The 22,136-nt window shown below is 38.1% G+C and overlaps 1 protein-coding gene across 3 annotated transcripts in view; it reads right to left on the bottom strand.

Annotated features, from left to right (window-relative positions):
• The window catches only part of ZFAT (zinc finger and AT-hook domain containing), a 117,617-nt gene that overhangs the window by 34,126 nt on the left and 61,355 nt on the right, over positions 1-22,136 (bottom strand). For all 3 annotated transcript variants that reach the window (XM_040059710.2, XM_040059718.2, XM_040059701.2), the window contains 5 exons: positions 16,071-16,244; positions 11,208-11,358; positions 8,762-10,221; positions 7,336-7,568; positions 895-982 (listed from right to left, as the gene is read on the bottom strand). In XM_040059710.2, the coding sequence (XP_039915644.1) occupies positions 895-982; positions 7,336-7,568; positions 8,762-10,221; positions 11,208-11,358; positions 16,071-16,244 (2,106 nt within the window). The remainder of the gene's footprint in view (positions 1-894; positions 983-7,335; positions 7,569-8,761; positions 10,222-11,207; positions 11,359-16,070; positions 16,245-22,136) is intronic.

Below are 22,136 nucleotides of genomic sequence, written 5' to 3'. Positions count from 1 at the left end.
TTTTTCCTCAGACTCAAGCTGAGCATGACCAGCGTTTTCCTTCTTTGTATCCAATTATGTCGGGTGATAAAGTGCACTGTAGATGAATTAATGAAAGTGTCACCTCTCCCTCCCTTGCAGTAGCACCAGGGATTTCTATCCAACGTAACACAGATCCTGAGAAGGAGGAAATTAGGGACACACCAATGTGGCTCTGCTGAGCTCACACCGGTGAGGTTTAAATCAGTCCCCAGACCAGCATTTTCACATCAAATTCCCAAGATCTGAGAAAGGATTGTTTACTCAGGCACAGCACATTGACTCACCACATTCATGTTATCTTGTACTTGCACTGATAAATCGGGGCACCAGAATGCAAGATGTAAACAGAGTCTGGAGCAGTTTGCTGGATCCAGCCAGGCCATACCACATCCCAGCTGGTTCTAGCAGGTACTCTGCTGCGGACTCCAGCTGGCCCTGGGGGTCCAGCCCAGCCCACAGCACCTGGGCACACACAGGGCCAGCTCTGCATTCATATCAGTCACCTACAGACAATTCACGAGCCCTAAATGCATTCCTGTCAGTTCATGTAAGGCCAGTGGGAACTTTACATCTCCTGGGTTGCTACAGGATGTCTATATGCCTGATCCCAAACTTCCCAGTGCTTAATTTGAATTCACCCTCTGCCAGATGAAGACAGATTTCTTAACACAATTACCTGACATACTCCACAACACAAATGCTCTTTTAATTCTAAATTCTAACGTCTGCAAAACCAACACAATTTTTACTCTAAACCAGCTGAATTAGAAATAGACTCTTTCTTAGGAATATAATCACATTACACTGCCCATTCTAAACCCTTATCCATTTATTGCAATAGACTGAGAAATCTTCCTTGATTTTTTTTCTTACCAGGGTGATTTGTCTTGATGTGAGATTTTATAAGTCTATCTTCAGAAAATGACTTCTCACACACAGGACAGGAATAACTCTTTTTATCCTTAAGTGAGAAAGAAAGAGATTGCATTTTCAGTCTACTGGTATAATCACTATAGTCATTATTCAGTAAGACATGGTTCTCAACAAAGTTATAATTCAAGGTTCAGTTTTTAAGGAAAAAAATGAATGTATTTATAGTGAAATAAGTGAAGAAGAAATATTAAAAGACTCTAAGCACATCATTAGTCCTCATGAATACAGGGCTCCAAGTTATACCAGATGAGAATACGCACAATAAATGTAAGCATTATCGTCTGACTGACTCTGTAGAAAATCAGGAGTTGAAAGATCAAGCCACATAACAGAAGAACACGTATTTGATGTAAGCAATAATATTTAGGGGTTTTTCTTCCTTCTTTTCACAAGTTGACCCTTCTGAAACCAAAGGATCAGATCTTACCCTTCTGAAGACAAGCACCACTATGGGGATTTATAAAATGGCTTGAAATTGAGCAGCAGAGTTAACAATGACAGATTCCTTTACTTATTCAGTGTCTACATTTCTAAGTACTTTATAAATATTCAGCATTTTATGTATTACCAATAAAGTCTTATTCTACTATTTTGATTTAGAGACGACCGTGGATTTTCTCAGTGTCACTGATGTTATAATAGATTTAACACTACCAATCAAGTTCAACTGGAGAGTTTTGATGTCATTTCTTCCTATATGCAATCTCAGTTTAATTGTAATTTTCATGTTTTTACAAATACATCTAACTCCATTTAAACATGTAGGAATTTTCTCCCTTATACTTTAAATTAAATCTTGACAGTTATAATATAAATTGGAGAGACTGATCTTTCCAGAAGTACCTGTTGGCACTGGATGCTCAACCAAACAAATGGGTCATAGTCGCCTCTGCACTGAGTGGATTATCAAAACTACAGATGGAGGGAGTCTACTTAGTTCTGACAGCTGGGCAGGTGCCCAGGTTACACATTACTTGGTTGGAGAGGTGCAGCTACCCACCTACCAGAGATCTCAGAAAAGCTGAGCTGAAGACACAGAACAGACACTTCACTACTTATTTCAGGAGGATAGAAATACTTCCTGAAGAGTGTGGAAGGAATATTACTGATCAAAATGAGACAGAACCCTGTGTTATGGATGAGAAATATGGAGATCACAGCATCCTGGATTCTACAAGTTTCTGACCTTTGACCACAGAGCATCTCTGAATATCGAGGAGGGCTGTACAAGGAGGTCATTATTGTCCAGATGCTGCAGTTGCATGGCTGTAAATGGACACCTCTCTTGAAAGGAAAGCAAAAATTGACAGGTTTTCATGGCAGACAGGTTGTGGAATATGATGCAGCATTTGCAGTCAGTCTCATGTACCTCTGAGAAACAAATCCCTCTGTTGACACACCTACAAGTTAAATCCAGCAGTAGCCTTAGAACACTTGGGCTGAAACAGCAATAAATACTCCCACAACTGCAGGATGTGGAGCTCCCACTGCCATTAATATGGCAGTGGCACAAGGAAAATTCTGCCTGAGCTGACAATCATTTGCTCCTGTGAGAAAACCTGCACCAGGGACTGGGGATAGCAGATACACAAGGATTACCACCCTGAGGACAGTACCTTGCAATAATGGAGCTGGGCTGTCATCATTTTAAGCCCTAAAAATCTTAAAGGAAAAAAAAAAGGTATGTCATAGAATACTATCTGAGTTTTGGAAGAGATTCAAGGAGCCTACAAAGCTGACAAAACCATGAAAAAGAGCTGTTAATTTGTGGAATGAGGGTCTCTCAACTGATATAACAGAAATCTGCTACTGATGATTTCAGATTTCTACGTGAACACGTATTCCACTAAAGAATGGTAGATGGAACATAGCAAAACTCCATAGCAATGTTTACACCTTTTCAAAGACAGAGTTGCATGATCACATTCATAATTTGGCACATATAAGAAAACAGCACAATACCATTTGGGACTCTTGAGCTGAAATTTGTTGACAGATCTTGGTCTGTTCCTCAAACTTGCTATATATCTGATTTCAAAATATAGAATAAATAAAGGAAAAAAATAGTATACTTTTAACGTACAGTTGGGTGTTGCTGGTCTTAATATTCACTGAATTAAGTATTTCTCAGTGTAACCAGAACACTGAGACAAATGTTAAGTAAGGAGCAAAAAAAAAAAACGAATCAACACTCCACTACACACATGCCACTTCAACAGAAGTGCTGTTAACTGTGACAACTTTACTTTCTTATTAATATTCTTGAGGAAGGCGAGGCTATAAGCCTATGTCTTAGAGAAAAAAATCAAAATAATTAGTAAACACATCAAGAGCTATAGAGCAACATGAATGGATGGGTGCTGAGAACACATCTTTCCACAAGACAATGGTAAAAAAATTCTTCAATAATGAAATAACCCCAACAGCTTTCTTCAAGCTATTAGAAAGTTATCTACACCAAGTTCTTTAGAAGTGATCTTCAAAAGGGTTATCTTTTGATAAAGATCTTTTGCAGTAACAGAGCATGCCTAGGAGCACTAAGTCCCTTCAAAGTGTGTCTGTCAAGCTCCAGTTTCTCACTGAGAGTGCCCAGTGGAAGCCAACACTTTCCTTGCTAGGTATCCAAGCCAGTGCCACCGAGTACTGGAGCTTCTGCTGCCAGCTTGGAATGCTTAAGTGATCTTCTGTTGCTGCCCTCAGAGCTTGTGTGAGTCCTACAGTGTAATCCCATCACTCTCAAAACAGCCCTTAAAAATCCCCAGTTGCAAATGAAGTATTTCAGAGCACTCAGACCACAGAGCTTTAGGGAAGGTGCCCTGCACCACAGCTCCAACTCTTCAGGTGCCCTGGCCATAGGTGATGACAGAAGCCCTTTGAAGGTGAGGTTGCAGTAATACCTGAATCACATTCTCAGAATGCAAGTTTTCCTCTGGTAAGAATGGAAGTTATTTTTTCCTATACCTTATTGGACTACCTGCCTTTTAAATGCCTTTGAAGGTTTTTTTGAAGGACAGGAACAGAAGCGAAGCATGGAGAGAGCTGGATCTACCCTTGTTAGAGACCAGCTGCAAAGTCCAATCAGCTATTTAAATTTCAAATATCATTTCCTGATATTTGCTCAACACCCCTATTAGCCAATTTGAGAAAATATAAGAAACTTAAAATAATTCCTAAATAAAGGTAGGTTTTTCACTGAAAGTGTTGTTCATATTCCATAAAACAGGAATTTAATTAGATATGTAAGCATTCTTAAACCTAGTGAAAATAAATTAGTCTAATGCTATCAAATTTTCTTGTTTATGCTGTTTTGTTATTAAATAAGGCCACTTATATAATAATCACAATGCCTTTCTCTTTATATAAATGAATTAAAATTGTGCTAAGAAAGCATCAGCTATATTGCATTATCCATTTATAGTGCTCTGAAGAGAATTTTATTTCTCTGAGGCATGTGTTTCAAGATAATTCAAGGGATAGGTATACAAGTATACAGTCACAAAAAGAAAAATTGGAACCCTCTACTAAATATTGGCACTCAAAGAACATTTCCAGGAAAAGTTCCCACAACTCAATTAACAAAACATTTGATTGCATAATTTCATAGAGGAATAGAGGGAAAAAGCCTGCTACCACATCTATTGAGAGCAACAGAAATTTAATTTCTAACCCCCATGAGATCAGAATTAGACCCCTGATTTACACTTCTGAGGAGTGAAGTCCTCCAGAATCTTCACCATAGTTTTCATGATGTTCAAATTAAAATTTTCCTAAAAGATTCCTGCATTAAACTGATGTCCCAATAAAATGCAACTCAGCTAAATGGATGTGATGTACCTAGGAGACAGCTGTGCACGTGTGAAGGAGGCTACAGAAAAACATCCAGACAGACTTTTCTGAAGTCCGGCAAGAAGCAGAACTCAGCTCTCGAAATGACAAGCACCTGCATACAGTACTTAAGCATTTTCTCATGAAATAACTTAGTAAAAACAAATGCCAAGCTGACATTAACTATGGAAGTGAGGACTGGGAGCAAAAGCTGTTTTCCAACTGAGTGCCCAATCATTAGATCAGAGATGTTTCTGTTAATTGTTTTCCTTTGCAGTACCCTGCACTCTTGACTGCACAGCTCCAGAGGCAGAGGTAACAGCCAGATCAGTGACCACATGAAAATTTACTTTCCTCAGGAAGGGCAAATAAGCAATCAGAGCTTGAGCATTGCACAACCTACCAACAGCTACGCTACTACATGAAAGGTCAACAGCATAATGGAATTCCTAAGCATCCTTCCAAAGACAAGAATAATTCACATCCCAAGATGTGCATGAAAGCATTTGTAGGTACCTAATAATGAAAGGTGGTTCTGGGTCTGAACTGAAATTTTATAGAGGTGCTAATGTTGCAGTATCAGTTACATACGTAGACTTAAAATATTTTCAGAAACAAACATCTCTGTGATGTTTATCTGCTCAGCACAGTGAGTATGGCAAAAGCCACTGGAGGTTGTAAACAAACTCTGGTACCTACATCAGCATTGTTTAATTCCACACCCTGTCCTTTAATGCTACCATGAGCTCATTCATAATGTAAACTATATTAAAGCAATTTGAAACTGCCCAGCCCTTTCCTAAGTTCCATGACATTGAAGTGATTGGTCATGTCATGGTCTGAACTTTGGAAGAGCTCAATAAATGCCGATAAACATCAAAAATCTACAATAAAAGCCCTAGGAGCAAGAGGAGTACTGAAAATCAGAGAATATATACAAAGTTTTGGTCTTGAATCAAGGCATGCCTCAATTCCCAGGCTTCAAAGGTAAAAATCTTCCCTCTAACAACAATGTGTAGCATTTCCAGAAGGCAAGAGGCAGCACATTCACACTCGCCATCATCATTTGCCAGGGAATAACCAATCCCAAATTCAGTGCAAGACTTGGGTGCTGCATAGAGAGTAAAGTATACACAGAGAGTGGCTATACAGTGATATATACAAGGATGAAGGGAAAGCTGCTTTTCAATACACATCATTTATATACTACAAATAATGCAGGGATCCAGCTGAAATGCAGCCAGCGAGGAAGTAATGAAGGATAGGCATCCACACCAGCAACTGAACTGAGATTTCAAATTTTAATTTTACTTTTTATTAAGAATTGATTTTTCAAATTAAAATCAAAGTAGATTTCCACATTTAACTGTGTATTTGAAGAAGTGGTCCTTTCCAGTGAGATATGCATGGAGTAAATATACCAAGCAGTGGGCACAAAGACCAATATGAGAATTGCCAAATTCAGTTACTAAGTAAATTCTAATACATGAATTTTTCAATCCATTTAAATAAATATATTTGACAATAAGCATCATTAAGCATGCTTCTGAAAGATCGTGCTGTCACAATGGTTTTAATTATGAAATCCATTTTCTCAATTCTATTTAGAATTATGAAAATTATCTTCCTGGTGGGAGCTGTTGGACATCCATCAGACTTGAAAAACACATACTTATGGAAGGATATAGGAGAGCTAATTGTAGACTCCTTTTTTTTAAGTGTTCTTAAAACACCAATTACACAGACTTTTGCTATCAGTAACATTGTAAACATCATTAATTCAAAAACATCCAAAAAGAATGTGTATTATGTGAATTTTCTGTACCTTTCACAACAAATTCAGATTTCATTTCAAATATTTACAGAAGGGGAGGACACAAGGGGAGAAAATTTTCCATTTTGTGTCATCCATTCTGTTTTGTTTTAAAGTTCTCCAGAAGAGTAGGAGGTGAAGTGTTGTTCTATTCCAAATACCTGTAAAGTAACTTCAGCTGTTGGAAATACTGACCAATAGCCTACCAAGAATTGGTTTTAGAACATGGCACTCTGAGCTGGAGGGCTTTCTGAACAAGACAGGAACCTTTAAGATATGATCTCTCTGTCAACACAATAGAAAATGGTAGATGTTCAACTGCAACTAGGTGGAGAAACTAGGAATAAAAAATCTTTTCAACGACTTCAATATATTTTGTCTGTAGTAATTAAGAAGAATGTATTTTCATTTTACCATCTAAAGTCATCTATTTATGAAGGAAGGGAATTCAGGTTCATAGAATCAAGTAATGTAACAATAGTACCAACTTCATTCTACTTGCTTAAACCCCAAAGGACCTGAAAATCCTGGGAAAACCAAAGAGAAAATGAATACAGACATACTTTCCTGGGAACAGCTCTGAGGAGGTCCAAATATCCAGTTGCTCTAAGTCAGGTATTCCCAGAAGTGTGCAGAGAACACAGGTAAAAACCCTGAGCTATGTCTTCAGGTATTACCCAAGAATTGCAAATGCTGAAGACGACACTGAATTCAGACAAACACACATTTGGTTTGTTACTCACCAGATCTGTATGAACTTTAAGGTGTGCCTGGAGCTTGTATTTATCTGGAGTGGAGTAGTCACAATGTTCTGTGGGACATTTCAGCAAAATATTGCTGTGTTTTTGAATGACATGACGCTTAAGGCAGTTCTTGGTGATGGAAGAATAACTGCACTGGGAGCAGTAATATAAATGTTCTCGAGTGTGCGTACGGACATGCATGTCATAGTGCACCTGGTACCAAAACAACTTGCCTGAAAATTAAATTAGACATGAAGAAAGTAATTCCTAAACAATTGTTAGTGAAAATTTAAAAGAATATCTGATTTTCTTTCAGGACAAAACACACTGTTTGAATCCTGTCCCTTTTGTCTTTAATGAAAACTTGTCTAAAGACCCTTCACTACTGAAAATATGTTTACAAATTCATCTTTCCCCAAAAAGATCATGTTATACATCCTGAAACAGCCTAACAAGTGCAGCTTTAATACATACCAATGATCTTTTTCCTAAAGAAAAAGTCCTTTTACATCTATTGTCTTATGCAAAGAATCTGAATGCAACTGAACACTTAAAGAGACTGTCAAAATATTTTTTTGTTACTTTCTTTCATGTAACTCCTTCTTAAAAGTCTTCTTGGCATAATGGCACCTAAAAGCTCAGAGCAATTAATCTAAAGTACAGTGCTATGGTGTTTCAAAAACTTGTTTTTTCAGACTTTGATTCCTCTCCCTTTTCAAGAATGAAACCTACAAAATACATCCCAAACTGCTTCCTTTCCAGTTATGTAAATGCATACATTTTCAGTTAGAATAAGTGGGAATGGTGTGTTATTCCCACTTCCATAAATTAAAAAACACAAACAGTTACAATCAGGATAGCATTGATCTGATCCCATGTAATTAAAATTTTTGTCTCAAATAACCTGGTTCAAAACAAGACAAAATTATGCCAATATATATGTTTCTATTGTACAGAATGTATATTACTATACATCCTCCCACACTGTATGAAAAAACCTGAATTTTATACCAAGCTGAAAAGGAAGCTCAAGCATTAAAGCATGGACTGAACTAATGCTGATCACATGCCTAATTCTCCTGTGCTTGGCCCCAGTGAAAGTTGTGACTTGGGGAGACATACATGGACAGAAATAATCTAATTCTATCAAATATCACATCAACAGAGAATTGAGCCTTGCAAGGAAGGCACTGCTTTGCTATATTCCACTAGTGGGTTTTTTTTGAGGAGATTTGACTCATTCCACATTATTTGTACAGCAGAAAGTAAATCCCAGTGGACCCCAGAATCCATACTGAACTACAAAATTAATGCTGCTGCAAGGATACACAAATATATCAAACAATGTAAACCAGAGGAGCAGGAAAAAGATAACTCACTGCAGAAAATTTAAAAAAACCCCAAACATAATTCCATGGCTCCTTACCACAGTATTCACATTCCAAGTCTCCATAAACCTTCCTTATCCTCTCACGCAACTCAGTGGTCATTTGTCTCTTCTGCAAGCTATCCAAGATCTGCATGAAGGCGACGGATCCGTTCCCCCCGTTGGCTGTAGCTGTGTTAGAAGAGGCTGTCTGTGGGCTGGTGGCTGCACCAGCTTCTGCTTCTGCCAAGTGGTCTGTGGGTTCTGCCGAATTTTGAACGGGTGGATTGCTTGTTTCTGATCCACCAGGAGAATCAGACTGGATTCTCTCTTCAAGGACAGGAAGGTTCTCAGTCATTGTGTTGTTCTGACTCACATTTAAACTTTTGTCTTCAGATAGTAAAAGATGAATTTCTTCACCCTGCTCATTTACAGAACTGCATTGATTAACTTCCTCTTCATTTGGAGGAGAACCTTTTAACTCCTCAGGGCCAGCAGTACCATTTTTCAGCAGGAAGCAATCTGATGCTACACAGGGTTGAATGTCTGGGACTGCTATGTCTGTTGTCTGACACAGCTCCTCTGCTACATTCTTTACCAGAGGATTTTCCAATTCTAAGGAAAGAACTGCATAAATTTTTACATCACCATTATGCTGACCATCGTGGTTTACATCTGCAGCAACTGATTCACCTGTAGAAGCAGATGGCTGTGGGGTGTTAATAGCATCAGTACTCGTGACATCTGCAGTTTGTGTCTGCTGTTCACCAAGGGCTTCTGGCTGGATGTCACCTCCTGGCTCAAGCAGGCAGAAGCTTTGGTTGATAGAACTGTTAAAAACAGAATCCTCCTGCAGATCTGCGTGCACGTCTTTGATGTGAGCACGGAGCCTCACAGAACTGACAAACTTCTTCAGGCACACAGAACACACATATACAAAAGGGTGCTTTCGAACGTGCAGCTCGAGGGCTTGGTATTTAGTGGCTCCATGACCACAGAGCTCACAAGCAAAGGGTCTTTCATCACCATGAACAAGCATGTGACGGTCCCGGTCCAGTTCATTTTTGAATTTGCGCTCACAAATATGGCAGTCATAGAGAAGTTGTCTTTTGCCCTCTCGTGTCATCAAGCGAAGCTCATCAAAAACATCTTTCACCTTTTTATCTAGAAGGTCATGCGTTTCCTTCATATGCTTGATCAAATTTTTAACATCTGAGTATTTCTTTTTGCAGAAACGACAGTGCTGCTTAATCTTCTTATGAACCCTTTCGATATGGACTTTGAGATGGCCTTTGCTGAGACAAGTGAAGGTGCAATAATCGCAGCTGAACTTCTCCCCGGTGTGCTTCCGCAGGTGAACATTCAGGTTGGCTTTGATGGCACTGGCGTAACTGCAGTAAGAACACTTGTAAGGTTTTTCATTTGTATGAATCCTCAGATGTGCTTGGAGTGAGTGTTTAAATTTGAACACTTTGTTACAGTATTCACATGTAAAAATCTTCAGTTGAGTTGGACCCAACCTAAAAAAACCCAAACAAACAGTTATATTTACAGTGATGTACCTCGGTAATATAATGTGTCAAAATTTCCCTAGACATTCATAATGGACAAAAATGCTTAGTTTTTAAAGAAAATGTATTCTCCAAAGGCATTTCAAATTATAAAACTTATTCATAGTTAATTTTCAGCTGTTCCTTTATTTAAAAGTCTGTTGGGGGTTAAGTTTTTCTGTGGAATTTTCCCCCCATAAGTTGCTAGGAGACTAAATACTGATGCTTAAAGGGTGCTTGACCCATACAAAAGAAGTAGATCACTTAGTTTAGGGGGAAGGGAAAGGCTCCTGGGAGCTGAGGGTGGTGGTCTCGCTGCTCTCGGTTTTTGGAGAGGACAGTCCAGCGACTGCTGCCTGCGTGGATTCCACTGTTAATGGAGGGGTTCGGTCCTGAGAATTCTATCATCTCTTGGAGCGCCCAGGAATTCAGAGCTCTTCCCCTGCCCTGCCGGATCTGGGTCAGCCCAGGTCCAGCCGCCGCAGCTTCTTTCAGCACTGCTCACTTTGCCTGCCAGGACACCCCCTGCCTGCCGGGACAACCCACCAGTTCCAGCCATCAGCTCCGAGTTTCCACCATTTCGGCTTGGTGCTCCTGGGGTCCCAAGAGATCAGATTGCCCAGGACTTGTGAGACAAAGCCCCTTGGGGTTCTTGGTTCTGTTTATTATTATTGCTGTTGCTTGTCCATCCTGTTATATTTACTAGTAAAGGACTGTTATTCCTTTCCCCATAGCTCTGACTGAAAAGTTTTTTTTTTAATCTTCCAAATTATAGTAACACGGAGGGAAGGGATTGGAATTCCCCATTCCTAGAGAGGCCCGCCTCCCCGTAGCATATACCTGTCTTTTCAAACCTAGACAAGGTCTCAGACAAATATCCCGGTTTCATGAAAACAAATGGGGAAGCACTTCATTCATATTCTGCATGAACACAAATATAAGCACTTCAAAACTACCTGCTTGTTTTCATTGCCTGTTCATATGGGGTTTGCTGAATGGCATATTCTTGATATCCTTTCCGTTGTGATGGGTCTTGGACTGTTGTGTCTGGAGTTGTGGGTTCACTTTCATGAGGAGAAGCCTCAAGAGGAACAATTTTTCTGGCTCCTAAAGGAAGAACGAAAAGAATGCTCATCAAAAATCTCATACTAGAAATGTGCATTATCTATAATATAAAAGTGTAAATTAAACAATAAACTCTGTCATCATTAGTTTGACTGTTTTAGTTTCTGTTGTTAATGATGGATACACTTCCAGAAGCTTTCAGTACTTACACCGCAGTTCTGCTTAAATAACTTGCCAGGACTGATAGTTAAGAGCGTTATTCATGGTGCTTGGTACCTGCTACAAGGAGATCCTACATCCAAATATTTCCACCTTTAAAAAACTTCAAATCTTCTAAATAAAATTTGAATCTTTCTGTTTCTGCTTCATATCACATCCTTTGAAAAATTACACCAAGCTGTTGAATCAGTTACACAAATAAGGCTGGAGAAAAGTTTAGTCAAAAAGACAGTTTAGTCTACATTTAACACTCTGTACATCTTTTCCTTAGACTCCTTATATTTTGGGGCATATTGCCATCCCTCAGAATAAAAGAATATGTTTGGAACAGGCTTCCCAGGCCAGTGGTCACAGCTCCAGGCCTGACCGAGCTCAAAAAGTGTTTGGACAATGCCCTCAGAAACACGGTGTGATTCTTGAGGCTGCCCTGTGCTGGGCCAGGAGCTGGACTCAATCTTTGTGGAGCTTTTCCAACTCAGGATATTCTGATTCTATGTTCCATGTGCCCTTCTCAATCTCCACTGGGAGCTGAAGGGGCTGTACTGAATGCATTAAGCCCAGATTCCTGAATATATTATTTATAAAATATAGGCAGTATTTACATAAAGTCTCTGAAACCACAGTGGGGGTTATCCATTAAGTGTGAAAGACTTAGTGACATTTCATGGAGGAAAAGAAGCACTGTAGACAGCAAGGAGAAAAACAGAGATTGTGGGTCCTTCAGAGTGATTTTAAGTGGAAAATTGAGATATTTTGAGAAGAGGCCATTTGGGAGTATGTAGAGCTATTGAAGCTCTTCCTCTCAGACTGGAATCAGCCAACTCTAAACAGAATAACTAAACTGTAATAGTTCTGTTGCTCACTAAACTGGTTGCATCTAAAACCAGCTTTTTTGGATTACTCTTTTTTAACAAGGCTTTCAGTTCTGTATGAGATTCTGCAGGTTCAACAGAATTGATCTTCCAAGTTTTCACCCTAAATGTTACCAGAACATTACAACTTCTATTCTTCCTGTTCCTCCCTCTCTCACAAATGTCAGGTTGTCCACAGGATTGTATCTCCCAAATTGCGCTGTGGTAGTTCAGTGACATGGGACTTTGTCATCACAGCACAGGAGCCATGGTTCAGTCTGTGGGTTCAGTACAAAGACATCAGAAAAGTATTCAATACAAAGACACCAGAAAAGTGTTCCAATACTTCAATACTTAAAATAGAAGCAAATTCTATATTTAGAATGACTCAGTTACAAAAAAATAGGTCTTAAACTGCTTTATATGCATGATTCCAGGCCTCCTGTTTCCTGACTGAGACAAAAATCCTCATTAAATGCTCCACACTAACTCTCCTCTGTGCCCTTCTGCATCTCAGGATGTTTGAGCATTTCCTAAAAGGACTGCTGAACTGTTTAATAGACTTTCATACTATCACTATAAAAATTTAATCACCTGAATTGGGTGAACTAAATATATACTCTCTAGATAAACAGTAACTCACCAGTATTTTGCATACTTTAAGTGGGCAGAATGCTCCAAGGTTATCCTCATGTTACTGCCTCTAAATTACCTACGCAGTTCACAGAGAAACAAATGTCTTTAAGAACTTGAAGAGGGAGATTCAGATTTTTAGACATGCTGATGAAGCACCTGCTCCCAAAAGCAATCATGTCCCCTAGTGGGAGGTTGCTACTTCCCACCCTTAGAATATAAGGAAGCATTAAGAAACATTAGATGTCTCCATCCACTTGGGATGCTGACAGAGCAACAGCCACAGCAATCACCACTGGATCACAAACTAATGACTACAGCACATGCCCAGGAAGTGAGAAAATTGGTTTCTAGGCTCTACCTAGCCCGGTCCGCACATGCCCCAAATCCCAAAAGAATGCCCTCAATATTCAGGCTAGGGAAATGCCTAAGAAAAAGGCAAACACATACAAGGTCTTATTTTTCATTAAAAACATCATATGCCAATAAGGAAGATAAAGGTTTTCCTGTTTCCCTAGGCACTCACTTCAAGAAGTCAAAGCATATAAATATCAGGGTGAAAAAAAAAAGAAGTTTACTGTACTGGTCATTTCTTTCTCCAGCACTATCATATCTCTACTTTAAAAGCAGAATCGACTTTAGTTTACTAGACTTTATTTATGCCTTTTGCTTTCCTCTTTTCAGTCAATATCATCTATGTAAATCTGCCTTCAGAAGAATAAGATTTGAGTCCCTCATGACATTCTGACAGGAGCTTCTGCAGATAAGCATTACCCAGTGAGCCTCATCTCTGGCTCAAACTCCGAGATGGCCTCCAGCATCTTACAGTCTGTCCCTTAGAAAAGCAGCCTGTCCTTCACTACAGAGTTCTCCAATACTTATCAACAGTCTAAAAGGTAACAGAATTACTAGGAATGGATCAGAAACAAACCAGGGAAGAACAGCAACTTAATTCTGAAAACTTCCTATAGCTTCAAGTATGGATCACAAAAAAGGATAAAGAAGAACCAGAAAACAGTAATAGTAACAAAGACAAAATCAAAAGGATTTTGTTTGGGAAAGGAATACAGAATTAGGAGATCTTCAGCTTGGAAAAGAGGTAATTGAAAGTGAAATATCAGAAAAAAGCTTTGTAATTAGCAATTCAGTAACAAAAAAAGTGTGAATAATCATTATCTCACAACCCACAAAAATTTTTTCTAATTGTCATCTGAAATCTTCCAACAGAATTTTACTGTAATGGACACAAAAAAGGGATATTTCCATGCATTCTCAAAACTAGGCAACAGGTGGGTACAGATGGTTAATGCTTGCAGAGAAAGGACTAAGTTTAGATAGTGCTTAAAGAACTTTAAACTTTATTTTCAACTTAACTTTACAGATGGTCTAGTACACAGAAAGCAGAAGAGAAGGGACAACTATTTTATCTATTTGTATTCTTCAACAGCAGTCTACAGCAGTAAGTCATCTCTTCACCACATGAAAAATCTCAAAAAAAAAAAAAAAAATCTATGAAAAACACTGTGAAAGATCCTTATTAAAAACTCCAGACATTTAAGTATTACTGAGAAAGGGAAACTGTATAAGAATTGCAAGTGACATTAAGATATGGTTAGATTGTGGAAATTAATGGAAAAAAATAGAAGGAAAATTAATGAAAAATAAATGAAACTATAATTGCATTAAATGAAATATTTTTCCTTTGAATCTTTAGAGTTAAACACTTCTATCATATCCTCTAGAATTTCCAAATTCTGAAAAGTTGGGTGACAATTCATAACTTTTTGAAGAATACTAACTTTTTTATTAAACATAATTTAGCTGGGAACTTGAATGTAATAAGATTATTAATTGTCAGTCAAACAGAAGAGAGGACCTTCAAAAACTGCTGCAGGTTCATACTTGACCATAAATCCTTTGGGCTCATTAAAGTCTTCTGAATATTTGATGTACTATGCCCAAGTACCTCCAAAGTTTAAGTTATTTTACTCTTTTGGGTACCTCAAAAAGCATATGTGCAAGAAAGCCCAAAATTTTGGTAGTCTAAAGAAAAATTTTACTAGGTAGTAATTAAGGCAACAATATCCACTAGATTTACACTTCCTCTCCTGCATCACATGCTTCCTACATTTGCTTCATTATCTATATTTACTATTATTTCATTTGCATTTTTATGCCAGTTTTGTAAGGGAATAGATCTTTGACTGCATTATCCACCATGTCTTTCCTTCCCCTCTTGGAAATTCTTCAAGTCTTTGCCAGAAATATAAGATAAAAACTCTTACAAGGTACATAAAATTTAGGAGAGGAGAATCCCAGGAAGGGAGGTTTGTCTATTTCCATAAAGTAATGCCTAGAGGACCCCTCTTACACCTCCATGAGCCTCTGAACCAGCATATCACAGATCTCAATATCAAAAGCTATTAACAACATGGAGAATCTTGCTAGCTTCCAACCCACAACAAAAAAAATGAAGACCTTAAAGTTGTTCTGATAGTTACAAGCAAAACAAACACTCAGAAATGTTAGCGATAATGAAAAGGAGAACAATAAAACTACAAAGCTGAAAATAATACACAAAACTATTAAAAAGGGATTCTGACAGTCAGAATGGTCAATGGTTTATAACAAGTTAATGTTTTATAGAAACAGTCAAATGCAAATCTAGTTCTAACTAAATTGTTTGAAACCTGTAATCATTATGTAGAGCTTGATTTTCAAATATATAAACATTTTTCTGTTCTCTGGCGAGGATTATATAATTTTCTTCTTTAAAATTGTTCACAGGTTAAACATAAATGATGCTGATGCAGTAACTGAGGTTAATTACAGCCAGGTCCAGCATTTCTTGTACCTGTGTAGAAATGTGATTGAAGTTCTACAATTATGTAGCTGCAAGATGCAGAGATTCTGTATCAAAATAATCAAATAATGCTAAATATTTTTCATACACTAAATATTCTAAGCAATTTGGTCATAGACCAATGAGGATTTTATACAGTGTCAGCATAGTTTTAAAAAATTTATTATATAACTGGTGATTTTGGTTACCTGGAATAGTTTCATGGGCTGTCAAAACCACGCTTATAATAGGATTTTTAGCTCCTGAAACCTGTTCAGTCTCCTTAGTTGATGCTGTTTTCTCTGTTTTCTGAACTCTGGGCCTCTTGGGAGTTTTTTCTCGCTCATCTTCCTTCCTGTCAAGGTCAACGTCAGAATCATTACCTAAAGAGCAAACATCAAAAAGAAGGTAACTATGTACAAAAGCAATGCAGGTAACATAGTCACTAAGACTGCAAGAACAAATGGGGAGAAAATCTATGCTACAGTAGAAAGAAAGACAGTATCAAAACAAGTTGTGCTGCATGATCCCTGAAGGGGAACTTTTCCCCCCTCTATTTAATAAAATTAGTATGATACTTATATAAACACAGAAAATAAGAGAGAAAAATTATTTTAAAAACAAACTTTCAGAAACATTTGTTTCTAAATTCGTTCACATTATTGTGGATTTCTGTGAAAAAGCTACAAACTTTGTCAGAGTTCTCATGATTTTGCAATGAATGAACAATTTATTTTTCTCTTTTCCATATTTAATTGTTCTGACAATCTTAGGATTATTTCTTTTAGTACCAGCTTCATTATCAATCTTATTTAATGTGAAGTCTTTTGACAATCTCTTTGGATTAGACCTTCTTCCTCTCCTGTTATTGTAATCAACAGCCAAAAACATAATTTTCTTTTTACTGTTGATTCAAGAATAATTAGGGTTCAAAACAGTTCTTTGGTTCAACCTAACTCCGAACACGTAATTCCTCATTTCGAAGACCTGCACTTCCAAATCATTCTCTGTTGCTGTTCATAATGTCTTCAACGTCCTTAACTGGATACATTTTCAACCTGTTAACTAAAGTCACACAACAGTTGAATCGCCAGCAATCAGCTGCTTTCTTTCTTAAAACAAATGAGTAAGTTTTTTACTGAAATTCTAAAAAATAAAAATAAAAGCTAAAACAAACAAATAAAAACCCCACCTCACCCAACAGTCTCTTTATGGATAAATAATTAGCAACACAGATAAAAAACCAGAGAACTCTTATGTGTATGCCAATAAAATTTCTTATATGAGATGAAGTGGTAGAAGATGCAGATAAGAAAAAACAAAGTCAGCAAATTAAGGCATTATGCAAATGTTCCAGAGGCAACGAAGAAGGAAAGAAGAAACTAATGGAAGAAAATTATAAATAAACCCAGTGAATTTTTTTTCCTCCTCTCTCAATCTACATCAGTTGATTCAATCTCCAGAGTAAGCAATTCCATGTATATACAAAATATGCTATAGCTGCCATAATGAGATAGGGAAACAAAATATAAATTAAAAAAAAACAGTAAGAGCAAAGCTGTAGTGTGTCCAGACTTGTCTCTGAAATGAAAAAGCAGGAGTGAAAAGATATACAACATGGAAGTGGCTGTTTCAATTCCAGTAATATTTTGTAAATACTCAGCTGAGATTGAAACAAAGACTGTCTCTGCAGGCTGACTGTAATGGAGCAAAGGTTTAAAGTGTCCTGGCTGTTCCTTACAAAAATGAAGGACATAAGCAGAAGCTAGAGCAGCACGGGTAGGGCTGATCACATAACCTGTATAAACCAATTTCTTTACTAGACAAAGAACCGGAAAGAAACAAGGTGTGCAGGAAGTTTAGCTTTCTCAGTGTAATGGTTTTAATTTAATAAAACTAGGCAGAAACACCAATTAATGTAGGGCTTTTAGTATTAATTTTCTTTTTGTGGGAGGGAGAGATTAGCAGAAAAAAAACCAAAGCAGGCTTAAGCTTAAAAATGAACAAAAATAGTTTTATTAACATATATTAAAAGAATGAGGAAAAAAAGTTGAGAAAAAAAACTTAAACAGAATGACACTTTAAAACACGCTTCTTTCATCTTACAAACTATTAACTTTCTTATTAACAACACAGAAAGACACAACTTAGGATTTTCAGTCAGTGTCACTATTTAGACATAATCACTCATTACTTTAGGAGAAGAGTCTTTCTAAGATCTTTTTATGAAGACCTTTGCCACAAGACAAAATAGTCCAATGCTCTCAATATCACACATCTGCTTCTGCCAGGAGTTTTCGCAGACTGCGATGTTCTATCCACAGAGCTTCTCAGTGTATCTGGGGTACTATTTACGAATACTTCTTCTAGTCTAAAATCATCTTTGTCTCAAAGGCTGAGACCTCCCTTTAACCCAGGGGGTTAGAGCGGAGGGGGTTTCAAAGTTCCCAAATAAATCTCAATTACATCAGTCCTTAATTTTGATTATAATAGCATTCTACCCAAATAATACTGAGATGCTGCAAAGAACAGTTCATTTCTCCATAATTTACCTTAAAAAAAGTCCGGTTAAAAATGTCCACTTCTTCAATCCTATTCCAATATTATTAGTTCTTTTACTTCTAATCTAACTGACTTCATTCAGTGTCTGTTCTAGTACTCTTTGTTTTCTTTCTTCTTTTTTTTTTAAGGAAGAATTGTGCTTTAAAAGTTCCATGTTGCTAGAAAAGGGTTAAATCTGTTCAGGCTTGCAAAAAAAACCAAAAAACAAAAAACCAAACGAGGCTGCAGGAGCTGAAGAAAATGCAAAGCTGTGCTGATGGAGGAAGCTGGTAGATGTCCTTTTTTCCACCCCCTGGTCTCATCCAGGGTGGCTCAGCTCAGAGTTGTTATGAAGCTGCAGGCTTTCTTTCTCTGCTGCCAGCAGCGATTAAGCTGGGCCATGTTTTGGCCCTTTCTGCCACGGTCTGAGCACGTGGTCAGCATTGTTGAACTGCAGCCGATTTCTTCCCTGCAGGGAAAAGGGCTTAGGTGGCCTAGACCCTCTCTGTGAGGGCAGCGGCTTTCAGGGGCCCAGGTGGGCCCGGCCCCGCTGCCCACGATGTGACCTCATGGCAGATCCCCAAAGCGAGAGAGAGGCTGATCACCAGCAATTAGTTTTAAATGTCCCCTCCAAAGTTGCATTGACATTTCCTATTGGTTAACTTAGCTGCCAATATCCTGGCTAGCTTTTTGATATGTCCTTGTTCTCCTCCCCAAACCACTCCACAGTTAGGGCAGGGAAAAATATCTTATATTTTTCTATAACTAGAAAACAAAATTGTGCCAACCCATGATACTCAGGCATCCTAAGACAGACACTGGCAACTGGCAGTGATTTAATATTAAACTGTAAGCCTGAAATTCATAGAATCTCCAGAATTTGGAACAACCACAAAGCAAACTGAATTCAAACACAGCCAGCCATGATTCTGCCCAGCTTCCAGCTCCTCCGCCTGGAGAGCCCCCAGATTTTCAGCACCTATTAATGATTTCTTCAATTTCATTACAAAAATTCCTTGATCTATGCCTCTTCTCAACCAGGCTTGTCTCTGTGGACTTCTATGATTTTGGAAAATATTGCTGCTTTATAGGTATAAAGAGTTTCATAAGGTCCCCATTTAACTCTTTAATATAGTTGTAAATTATTCATTTATACTAAAAGCACATAGTTCTAGCACTGATATTTCTGTGCAATACTTGAAAGGGATATATGAAGATAAAGAAAAATCCCCTTCAAACAGAACCTGCTTGTGCAGTGGTTTCTTTTGGTGTGAGCTGAGCAGGGGTGGAAGGAAACAGTTGGACTCTGTCTTACAGGACTTTTCCAACCTTGGTGATTCTATGAAACAAACACACATTTTCACATTTTTTTCACTAAACAGCCTCTGTTAGTTTATTAGCAAGAATAAAGTGAATCATCAGAAATTTCTCAGCAGGACGAGACTATCAACACAAGAAAGTCTTCTCATAAAAAATCAGAATACACAGAATCACAGAATCAACTGAGTTGGAAGGGACCAATAAGGATCATGGAGTCCAACTCCTGGCCCTGCACAGGACTGTCCCCAAGAGCCACACCATGTGCCTGAGAATGCAATTTGCTTACTGAATTGTTTCCCTGAGGGTACTTCACACTCTGGGTTAATTACTCTGCTTTTGTTCAGTGTGCAGTAAGCAAAACTGAAAAGCATGAGAAAATAACCCCAAAAGATTTTATATACCTATGGACAAAACATGCTTTAGGTAAAAGAAATCTAGAACCCTATACTGGAATGAAAGCTCTGATGAGGAGAATAGAATTTTCTCCACTTTGCTAGGGATCATGTAATTCCTTGTAGTTACATGAATAGAATCCAAGCACCTTACTCCTAAACTCTCCTTTCTAACCAATAGAAAGATTCAAACCATTAATCAGTTTAATGAGGAAGTAAAGTGGCTGAAGATAAATAACAAATTTAATATGTTAATATGCAACTCAATCAACTTTTGAATATTGGAATCGTACTAAAAAAAAAAGGAGAGCCACAGATGTGAGTTTGTCTGTGATCCATGTCAGTGAATAACTACAACCACAATAATAAGCCAACAAATGTTTCACATTGTTTTTATTTCCTCACGTGCCTCTGGCAGGCAGATCAGTTTGGAAGTTCTTTCAGCTCAACCAAGGGTCAAGGTGAAGAGATGTATTACAATAAACATTGCTGACTGTCTCCTTGCTTTCAAAACAGACCACAAATACTACTGTAAAAGACTTAAAAACAACATACAGAATTGCAATATAAAAATATTTCTTTGTTAAAATGGTGCCATTTCATATGCATTTGTGCATGTAGGCTGAGCACTAAAAATGACGGCCATACAAAAAAAAATTCATACAAAACACAAAGCTAGTAAGTATTTCAAACAAAGAATCTCAACTTCCTATATGATTCGAATATCTCAGCTTTCTCCATATGTGCTCAGAACACCCAGCCCCCAAGAGGAGGACTATATTCAGTATGAGCAAAGGTGTGAGGAAGCTACTGAGTGCCCTGCAATCTCAACACAAAAAAAAAAAAAAAAAAAAAGCCCACACACAGATTGGTGAGAAATAGCAGTGAGAAAACTCCACTGATTTCCTGATCATACAACTGCTACTAGTGCTTATGATCAGTAAGAACATTTTCACCCTCACAAGATACCTGATCAAAAAAATCCCTATCTCTCTACAGTGATCTAGTTCTGATACTTAAACATTAAAATTTAGTCACTGATTTAATGCCTGTTGATGGCAGTAGCCCCATTCTACCCCTGCCTGAGAGGAAGAAACATCTTCCAGAAACAATTTGTTGATAAGGAGCTGGGGTGCACACATTGCCAACACTTTTTGCTACAAAGAGAAACTATTTTGTGGTCTGTGTGTAACCTGAGACTTAAAAATCCTTCAAACCAACAATCCGTATCAAACCACCAAATGAACAAGCACCTTAACTCTCAATGACAGCTGCTTTGTTCCTGACCTCTCTCTACATGAAAAAAAAAAAAAACCAACAAAAACCCAAAAACCCTGAAGTGGAACATGTGCTTTAGGAAAGGATTAAAAGGGAGACAAAAAGTATGTTTTAATGAAAAAGAGCTTTAACGTTGACCACAGGGCTCAAACAGCCTTTCTATGGCATGTGTCCCATCTCATCAATATTTTGCTGTATTCCTGAAAAAAATCCTTCACTGTTAGGATCATGGATTAGAGTGTCAAATAAATGCTTTGTCCATCTCAACTAGGAGAGCTCTGCTGTATAATAACTACCATGGGTTATAAAGGAACACCCTTGGATGATTTTAAGATGATTTGGGTTATAAAGGAACACCCTTGGATGATTTTAAGATGATTTATGAGCAAATGGAGTATATGCCACTTGAATAGCTAAGCTGAGTTTCTCCAGGCAGTAAAAGCCTTTGCTTGCTCCTGAACAGGTTTGTTTAGACAAACTGTCTCACTCTGCACCTCCCTTGCTAAGCAGGCAGCTCAGCACTTTGTCAGCTGGCACCTGGCTCCAACAGACAGACAAAGTGACCTCCCCTCCCCAGCGTCAGGCGTTTCAAACGCCGGCTTGTGTTTGTGCAAGAAACACAATGCTGAGCTGCTTCTAACGCGATTAAGGACCGGTCACGTCTGTTCATCAGCAAAGCTACTGCCAGCTCTGAATTAATGCTTCCAGAGTCCCATGGAACTGCATCATTCATCTGTCCCACGA

Source organism: Hirundo rustica, chromosome 1, assembly GCF_015227805.2.
Source record: "Hirundo rustica isolate bHirRus1 chromosome 1, bHirRus1.pri.v3, whole genome shotgun sequence".
NCBI classification, from domain to species: Eukaryota; Metazoa; Chordata; class Aves; order Passeriformes; family Hirundinidae; genus Hirundo; species Hirundo rustica.
This window is presented reverse-complemented; position numbering and strand designations above follow the sequence as displayed.